At 47.8% G+C, this 9,997-nt stretch overlaps 1 protein-coding gene across 11 annotated transcripts in view; it reads left to right on the top strand.

The window, feature by feature from the left end:
* Positions 1–9,759: 9,759 nt before the first annotated feature.
* The window catches only part of STX2 (syntaxin 2), a 50,092-nt gene continuing 49,854 nt past the window's right edge, over positions 9,760–9,997 (top strand). For 3 of the 11 annotated variants that reach the window (XM_054527756.1, XM_024256390.2, XM_054527760.1), the window contains exon 1: positions 9,784–9,964. In XM_054527756.1, the coding sequence (XP_054383731.1) occupies positions 9,935–9,964 (30 nt within the window). In that variant the 5' untranslated portion in view covers positions 9,784–9,934. Of the gene's footprint in view, positions 9,982–9,997 lie in introns of all 11 variants that reach the window. The other 8 variants (XM_009248404.3, XM_054527755.2, XM_054527761.2 and 5 more) reach the window with 7 other exon arrangements.

The following is a 9,997-nucleotide window of genomic DNA, read 5'->3' as shown; positions in this document are numbered from 1 at the left end:
CTGGCCTGGTGCACCTCTTCCTTGTGGCTGTTCCTGAGTTGAAGCCTTTATCATAAACTGGTAATAGTAAGTAAAGCACTTCCCTGTGTCCTGTGATCCATTCTAGCAAATTATGAAACTTGAGGAGGGAGGGGCTGCAGGAGCCTTCTATTAATGGCCAGTCAGTCAGAGGCACTGGAGGCCCCGACCTGTGATTGGCATCTGAAGTGCGGGGCCGTCTTGTGGGCTGAGTCCCTGACCTGTGGGGTCTGGACCAATTCCAGGTAGTTTGGGGCAGAATGGAATGGAACCGTTGGACACTCTGTTGGGGTCTGGAGAGCTGGAGACTGGGTTGCTGGGGTGGAAAAGCCTGCGAGTCTCTTGTCCGAAGTGCTGTGCATAGAACAGTTCAAAGGGGGTGGCAATTTTTAACCGGATGGGTCTGAACAAGCCTCACAGAAAGGTCATGGAACCAAAACCCCGAAGAAGGCGCGGGACAGAGCTGGTCCCTGTGGGGACAGAGCAATTCCTGCAGAGGATGCCAGGGTAGCAGGGATGAGGCCTGAGAGGCGCCGGCTGAGCTTGGAGTGCGCAGGCCCCGCTGCTGCTGTCAGGGTTTTTTTTGTTTGTGTTTGTTTTTGTTTTGTTTTTGAGACGGAGTCTCGCTCTGTTGCCCAGGCTGGAGTGCAGTGGCACGATCTCGGCTCACTGCAAGCTCCGCCTCCCGGGTTCACGCCATTCTCCTGCCTCAGCCTCCCGAGTAGCTGGGACTACAGGCTCCCGCCACCGCACCCGGCTAATTTTTTTGTATTTTTTTTTTAATAGAGATGGGGTTTCACCGTGTTAGCCAGGATGCTCTCGATCTCCTGACCTCATGATCCGCCCGCCTTGGCCTCCCAAAGTGCTGGGATTACAGGCGTGAGTCACCGCTCCCGGCTGCTGTCAGGGTTTTGCTTGGAGGTTGGCGCGGAGGAGCCACCTGACCCTGTGCGGGCTCCCCGAGCCCTCTGCTCCGCGCTTGCCCTTCTCCCTTCTCCCTGCGTGGAAAGCATGGCTAGTCTCCTTCCCCCATTCCCATCTGTCTTGGGTCCAGTTCCTGGGAAACAGGAAGTTATTGGGAGGGTTGACACTCGGGGAGGAGAGAAGAAAGTGGGATTGGGAAGTGGGTTTGACCACCAAGGCCTCACTGAGATGCTCCTGCCCTGAGCTCTGACATCCGCGCGGCCGCTGGAGTTCTCCCACTTCACAGCAGTGGGCATCGTGGCATGCAGCCACCCCCAGGAAGCAGTGCTTAGCGAGGGCCTCAGGTGAACGCCGCGGCTCCCGCAACACGCGGAGCAGTGAGCAGGAAGTCCTTGAGGCCCCAGAAGGATCTGGGAGTCCCACAGTGGCATCTCCAGGGCATCATCTCAGTGATGCTTTTCCCAGTCGACCTGCCTGAAACTGCACCTGCCCCGACACCCTCTGTCCCCTTTTCCTGCATCATTTTTCTCTGGAGCACTTTACACCCAGAACTTATTATATGTTTTGCTTTTTTTTTTTTTTTTTGGGGAGATGGGTCTTTGCTCTGTTGTCCAGGCTGGAGTGCAGTGGTGGGATCAGATCTCAGTACAGCCACCTGGACTCCTGGGCTCAAGCAATTCTCCTGCCTCAGCCTCCTGAGTAGCTGGGACTACATGCACATGCCACCGCACCTGGCTAATTTAAAAAGATTTTTTTGTTTTTTTTTGAGACAGAGTCTTGCTCTGTTGCCCAGGCTGGAGTGCAGTGGCGCAATCTCGGCTCACTGAAACCTTTGCCTCCCGGGTTCACGCCATTCTCCTGCCTCAGCCGCCTGAGTAGCTGGGACTACAGGCGCCCACCACCACGCCCGGCTAATTTTTTTGTATTTTTAGTGACAGGGTTTCACCGTGTTAGCCAGGATGGTCTCGATCTCCTGACCTCGTGATCCCCTGGCCTCGGCCTCCCAAAGTGCTGAGATTACAGGCGTGAGCCACCACGCCCCTGGTCCCCCATCTCCCTTTCTGCCGGCTTCTCTGCCTACTTGCTGGAAATCTTATTCTGTGTAGTCGGGGTGTTCAGCCAGGCTTGTACACCGAGGAACACAACAACTACAGATATGAATCTAAGAATCCCATAAATCTGCTTGCCATGTTACCAATGTGCTCTAATCTTTAGAGTGTGGAATCAAACTTCAGTGTGCTTACGAATCAAGGCTATAAAAAAAAAGAACGAGATCATGTCCTTTGCAGCAATGTGGATGGAACTGGAGGCCACGTCCTTAGCAAAGGAACGCAGGAACAGACACCAAATAACCATGTGTTCTCTCTTAGAAGTGGGAGCTACACGGTGAGAACACATGGACACATAGAGGGAAACAACACACACTGGGGCCTTTTGGAGGGTAGAGGATGGGAGGAGGGAGGGGATCACGAGAAATAACCAATGGCTACTACGCTTAGTACCTTGGTAATGTACCAATCTGTACAACAAACCCCCATGACACAAGTTTACGTATATAACAAACTGGCACGTGCACCCCTGAACTTAAAAGTAAAAAAAAAAATCATTTCATTTCTTTTCTTTTCCTTTTTTCTTTGAGACAGAGTCTTGCTCTGTCCAGGTTGGAGTGCAGTTGTGTGATCCCGGCTCACCGCAACCTCCAAGTCCTGGTTTCAAGCTATTCTTCTGCCTCAGCCTCCCAAGTAGCTGGGATTACAGGCACCCGCCACCATGCCCGGCTAATTTTTGTATTTTTAGTAGAGACGGGGTTTCACCATGTTGCCCAGGCTGGTCTCGAACTCGTGACCTCAACTGATCAGCTGGCCTCCCAAAGTACGGGCATTACAGGCACGAACCACTGGCCAACAACCATTTCTGATGGGTGAATCAAGTAGGAGAAATAAAACCAACGGTGCAGAGGAAAGTCCTAGACTGTACAGAGAAAAGCTGGGGTATGTTAGACTGAATAGAAGATGTGTATATTGCCCATGAGTCTGCAGCCTGTGAACTCTCACATCTGTTTCCTATTGTGATTTCAGAATGCATTCAGCTCTGTCCTAACTCGCCCTTCCCATTCCCTGGGGACTAACTGAATATTTGATTTATTCAGTTCATGTCCACCAGAAACATAGCTGTGTGGGGTAGGGAAGGCTACCAAGATCAATAAATCACCTTCCTTGCCCTGTTCATTCATTCACTTGTAACATTTCTTGACAAGCGGTACATAATATATTATTTATCCTCCAGGCTATATTCCCTATTCTTCAGGAGCTAAATACCTAATTTTACTAAATGACTGTTAGTTTTCTGTTGCTGCTGTAACAATGATAAAGATGCAGCAACTCTAGGGCCAGGCACAATGGCTCATGTCTGTAATCTCAGCACTTTGGGAGGCCAGGCAGGCGGATCACTTGAGGTCAGGAGCTCGAGGTCAGCGTGGCCAACATGGTGAAACCCCATCTTTACTTAAAATACAAAAATTAGCGGGGCATGGTGGTGGGCGCCTGTAATCCCAGCTACTCAGGAGGCTGAGGCAGGAGAATCAGAGAATCGCTTGAACCTGGGAGGCAGAAGTTGCAGTGAGCAGAGATCATGCCACTGCACTCCAGCCTGGGCAAGAAAGCCAGACTCTGTCTGAAACAAAATGAAACAAAACAAAAAAAGATGTAGCAACGTTAAATAAGGCACACTTGTTAGCTCCCAATTCAGTAGGTCAGAAGCCTGAGTGGGCTCCACTGGCTCTCTACTCTGGGTTTCACAAGGCTGAAATCAAGGTGCAGCCCCTGGGCTCTTGTTGGGAGGCACAAGGGAGAATTCACTTCCAAGCCCACTCCTATTGCTGGCAGAATGCAGTTCTTCGCAGCTTAAGAACTGAGGTTCCCATTTCTTTGCTGGCTGTGTACTGAGGTCCACCCATAGCTCCTAGAGGTCTCTCTTGGGCCCTTGCATGGGACCCCCACATTTCAGAGCTAGCAACAGTGCATCAAATCCTTACACTTGGGGTCTGACTTCCCCCTCTGCCACATCTTTTATTCCAGCTAGGGAAAGTGCTCTGCTTTTCAGGGCTTGTGTGATTAGATTGAGCTAACTCCCAATACTCCAGGAAAGTCTATGACCTGTGATTAAAGACTTTGCCATCTAAGGTAACATAGTACAAATTCTGGGGATTAGGGTGTACTTCTGTTGGGGTCCATTGTTCAGCCTGTTACAGGTAGACAGGCATGAGTGGGGCAGGAGAGGGCTCTCCCCTGACCCACCAGGAATGTCAGGAGATGATCAGGTGCTGGTTCAACAATGATCACACTGCCTCTCTCAAAATGATAATTCAGCAGCTGGCGCCAGGGAGAAACAATCTCCTGATGGTCCGCAGCTGTTATATTAGAGTGTTAATTGAAGGCAGGTGCCAGGGAGAAGCAGAAAGGGCTTCCAATAAAATCTCAGGTATTGGGCAAGGGAGCCTGGGTATTTGCATTAAGAGACAAAATGGCAGAGTATGACCTCCTGTGGGGCTCTCCGCTAGGAAAGGGAAGAAAGCCTCAGATGGGCATGTGTACAGCTTGCTAAACATACTGTGCATGCTCATTTCCCCAGCGTGAAGAAAGCACTACACATGCGGGCAGCCCACCCTAAGGGAAGAATCATGGGAAAGGGGCGCAAGATGCCAGAGGTGGGCCAGCATAGAAAGTCCTAGAATCACAGTTAAATGGGGCACTTGACCCATTATACATACATATATAGTATATACATATTGTACATACAGAATATACATGCTATATATATATGCTGGGCATGGTGGCATGTGCCTGTAGGCTACTCAGGAGGTTGAGGCAGGAGGATTGCTTGATCCCAGGAGGTCAAGGCTGAAGTGAGCTGAGATTGTGCCACTGCACTCCAGCCTAGGCAACAGAGACCCTGTCTAAAAAAAAATACATATGTACACACACACATGCACACACACATGTGCACTATACATATATGTTATATACATACTATACACACATATAGTATATACATACTATACACACATATAGTATATAAATACTATACACACATATAGTATATACATACTATACACACATGTATAGTATATACACACTATAAATGGTACGTATATACTGTACTACAGTATATACATACTATAAATGGTACGTATATACTGTGCTACAGTATATACATACTATAAATGGTACGTATATACTGTGCTACAGTATATACGTACTATAAATGGTACGTATATACTGTAGCACAGTATATACCCACTATAAATGGTACGTATATACTGTAGTACAGTATATACATATATAGTATATATACATACTATATATATACATACATGTGTATATATACTACATGTATATACTATATACATATGTGTATATATACTATATACTATGCAGCATATACATATACTATGTAGCATATACATACTATATACTATGTAGCATATACAAACTATATAGTATATACTATATATGTGTGTATATTGCTTGTATGTACTACATGTGTGTATATAGCTTATATGTACTACATGTGCGCATATACCATGTATACACTACATGTGCGCATATACCATGTATACACTACATGTGCGCATATACCATGTATACACTACATGTGCGCATATACCATGTATACACTACATGTGCGCATATACCATGTATACACTACATGTGCGCATATACCATGTATACACTACATGTGCGCATATACCATGTATACACTACATGTGCGCATATACCATGTATACACTACATGTGCGCATATACCATGTATACACTATATATTTATAGTGCACGTGTGTGTGTATATATATATTTTTTTAGACAGGGTCTCACTCTGTTGCCCAGGCTGGAGTGCAGTGGCACAATCACAGCTCACTTCAGCCTTAACCTCCTGGGCTCAAGCAATCCTCCTGCCTCAGCCTCCTGAGTAACCTACAGGCACATGCCACCATGCCCAGCTAATTTTTAAAAACTTTTTGCAGAGACAGGGTTTTGCTATGTTGCCCAGGCTCCAGTCAGATTTTCTCAGGAAAGGAATTTAGCCCTTTGTTTCTGCTTGCTTGCTTGCTTGCTTTCTTTCTTTTTTTCTTTCTTCCTTTCTTTCTTTCTTCCTTCCTTCTTCTTTCTTTCTTCCATATTTCCTTTCTCCTTCCTTCCTTTCTTTTTCCTTTTTTCTCCTTCCTTCCTTCTTTTTTCTTTTTTCCTTCTTCCTCTTCCTCTGCCGCTTTCACATTTTCTTCTTTAAGTTTTTTAAACATTTATTTATTTATTTATTTTTTAGAAACAGGGTCTTGCTCTTTGGACCTGGCTGGAGAACAGTGGCATGATCACAGCTTACTGCAGCCTCCAACTCCTGGGCTCAAGCAATCCTCCCACCTCAGCCTCCATGTAGATTTCATTCAATTTTAGTGTTTGGCTGTTATGATGGTGTTTTGAACCTGCTGTTGTGATCTGGTTGATGTTTTGACCCCAAAGACACCTTGACTGCATATGTATGTATGTAATATGAATAAAAATGATAAATTACACATTATTATTTATCGGGGGAAATTCAGCCAGATATTGGGCGAAATTCACCCCCAATATTTCACGTAAGTTCTTTTCTATTTTCCCTAAGTGTTGGCTGGTCTGAGAAATAAAGGGACAGAGTACAAAAGAGAGAAATTTTAAAGCTGGGTGTCTGGGGGAGACATCACATGTCAGCAGGTTCCGTGATGCCCCCTGAGCAGTAAAACCAGCAAGTTTTTATGAGTGATTTCAAAAGGGGAGGGAGTGTGTGACTAGGGTGTGGGTCACAGAGAGCACGTGCTTCACAAGGTAATAGAATATCACAAGGTAAATGGAGGCAGGGCGAGATCACAGGACTACAGGACCGGGCGAAATTAGAATTGTTAATGAAGTTTCGGGCAGGCATTGTCATTGATAACATCTTATCAGGAAACAGGGTTTGAGAGCAGACAACTGGTCTGACCAAAATTTATTAGGTGGGAATTTCCTTGTCCTAACAACCCTGGGAGTGCTACAGGAGACTGGGGCTTATTTCATCCCTACAGCTGCGACATGTATATACATATAGCTTGTATGTACTATATGTGTGTATATAGCATGTATATATTATATGTGTGTATATAGTATTTATATACTATATATTTATAGTGCATGTGTGTATGTGTATATATATATATTTTTAGACAGGGTCTCACTCTGTTGCCCAGGCTGGAATGCAGTGGCACAATCACAGCTCACTTCAGCCTTAACCTCCTGGGCTCAAGCAATCCTCCTGCCTCAGCCTCCTGAGTAGCCTATAGGCACGAGCCACCATGCCCAGCCACCCCCAAAGCGGCCATTTTAGAGGCCTACCCTCAGGGACGCATTCTCTTTCTCAGGGATGTTCCTTGTTGAAACAAAGAATTCAGCGATATTTCTCCCATTTGCTTTTGAAAGAAGAGAAATATGGCTCTGTTCCACCCAGCTCACTGGCGGTCAGAGTTTAAGGTTATCTCTCTTGTTCCCTGAACATTGCTGTTATCCTGTTCTTTTTTCAAGGTGCCCAGATTTCATATTGTTCAAACATACATGCTCTACAAACAATTTGTGCAGTTAACGAAATCATCACAGGGTCCTGAGGCAACATACATCCTCCTCAGTTTACAAGGATGATGGGATTAAGAGATTAAAGTAAAGACAGGCATAGGAAATCACAAGGGTATTGACTGGGGAAGTGATAAGTGTCCATGAAATCTTCACAATTTATGTTCAGAGATTACACTAAAGACAGGTGTAAGAAATTATAAAAGTATTAATTTGGGGAACTAATAAATGTCCATGAAATCTTCAGAATTTATGTTCTTTTGCCATGGCTTCAGCCAGTCCCTCCATTCGGGGTTCCTGACTTCCCACAACGATTATTCACAACTTCATTTTTTTTCTCTGGCAGGATAAGGAAAGTTTTGAGGTTGGGCATGGTGCGCTCATGCCTGTGGTCCCTGCGCTTTTGGAGGCTGAGGTGGGAGGATTGCTTGAGCCCAGGAGTTCAAGGCAGCAGTGAACTATGACTGTGCCACTGCACTCCAGTCTGGGAGACAGAATAAGACCCTGTCTCAAACAAACATACAAAAAGTTTTGGTTGCCAATTCAACACCATCCAGCTGCTGCCAATATTATCATATGTTTTAGAAAAATCCGTTGGAGGAGAGGGAGAAATGAGGGAGGGGCCAGAATTGACCAGAGAGGGAGAATTCAAATGGTGGTGGCAGAGGCAAGAAGGCCGAAAGAAAAGTGGTTGCCTGTTGCGGGGTCCAGGAGGCATTCTGGTGGGGACGTTTTTTTTTGGAGACGGAGTCTCGCTTTACTGCCCAGGCTGGTGTGCAGTGGTGCGATCTTGGCTCACTGCAAGCTCCACCTCCCAGGTTCAAGCAATTCTCATGCATCAGCCTCCTGAGCAGCTGGGATAACAGGTGCCCGCCACCACACTCACCTGGACAACTGGCCATCAAGACCTTCCATCGGTTAACAGAACCACATCACACCTAGAACCAAGTCCAAAACGTCCTTTTTTTTCTGTGTAGCCTGTTGCTCTCAAGCAGATTTCTTAGCGCTGCCTTCTGGTCAGACCAAAGCCACCTCCTCCAGGAGGCAGTAAAGACTTTAACCTTGTTTAAAAACAAGTCTGGCCTTGCCTTCTCCTCCTGGAAGGTAATCTTTGTTTGCCTGGGAGTCTTCGGCTAGCCAGAGAGTAACAGTGTGATTTATGGTGGGGGCTTAGGGTTACATGGATATCACTTAACCAAGAGGCTGAGATCAACCATGAAAGCAACCAATCAATCAATCAATCACGCACATGCAATGGAGCCCAGTAAAAGTCCTGCACACTGTGGCTTAAGTGAGCTTCCCTGGCTGGCAGTGCTTTGTGTGTACGGCCACACATCAGTGCAGGGCAAGTAATGAGGCCTGACTACACAGGGAGAGGACCACGGGAGGACCTCGAAGCTCCACGCTGTAATCCCCAGACTCCCCCTCTGCCCTTCTTCCTTGGCTGATGTTAATCTGTATCATTTCCCTGCTAAGAAACCATAGTTGTGAGTACAGTAGTTTTTAGTGAATTATGTGATTCCTTCTAGCAAATTATGGAACTTGAAGGTGGTTTTGGAAACAGCCAGAATTTGCCGTTGGTGTCAGAGGTGATAATGGTCTTGGGGACTGTTCCCCCAACCTGTGTAGTTCACCTAAGCTCCTGCACCTTCATGACGACCTCTCTGCCAGTTCTGTGTCCATGCTCTTATTTTCTTTTCTCATCTATCATTTATTTGTCTGTGTCTGTATTGCCTGTTTCTCCTGCCAGAATGGCATCCCAGGGCTGGGCCTGCGGGCGCTCTTCCCGTTACCGCCCCCTGCCATGTTATGCTCCTTAAGCATCACGTGTGGTACACGATCTCTTCTCCTTCATTCACACCCGAGGCTGGGCGTGGACCCTTAAAGAGAAGGTTCGGCATACGTTATTACCCAAAGCTGCACCCAGCACATTCCGGGAGCTTTGCTCTGTCACTATTCGTTGAATGCTCTATATTTTGATAAATAAAACAATGAGTGTGAAAGCATAAAAGCAGATCAAGGGACAAACAGCACCTGTAGCGGAACTGCCAGCCTGGGGCTCGGCCGGACCCCGCCCCTCCCCGCCTAGGCCCCGCCCATGTCCCGCCCTCCAGGACCCGCCCCTCCGGGCTCCCGCAGGAAAGCGCCGCCGCCGTGTGGGTGGGAGCGGGGCGCGGCGCGGGCCGGGCATGCGCAGAGCGCGCGGGGCGCGGTTGCCGTGGCAGCGCCGGCTCCAGGGAGGGCTGCTGGCGCCAGGCCGGGACCGCGGGACCTGAGGTGGCGACCGGAGAGCCCGCGGCCCAGCCAGAGGCAGCTCGGGACAGGCTTGAGCGGCGGGGCGCGCTGCCCGGCCGGCGGGGATGCGGGACCGGCTGCCAGACCTGACGGCGGTGAGCGGCAGCCGCGGGTAGCGGTTCAGGCCC

This window comes from Pongo abelii, chromosome 10, assembly GCF_028885655.2.
Source record: "Pongo abelii isolate AG06213 chromosome 10, NHGRI_mPonAbe1-v2.0_pri, whole genome shotgun sequence".
Classification (NCBI taxonomy): Eukaryota; Metazoa; Chordata; class Mammalia; order Primates; family Hominidae; genus Pongo; species Pongo abelii.
Note: the sequence above shows the minus strand (reverse complement) of the source record. Positions and strands in the feature narration are given on the sequence as shown.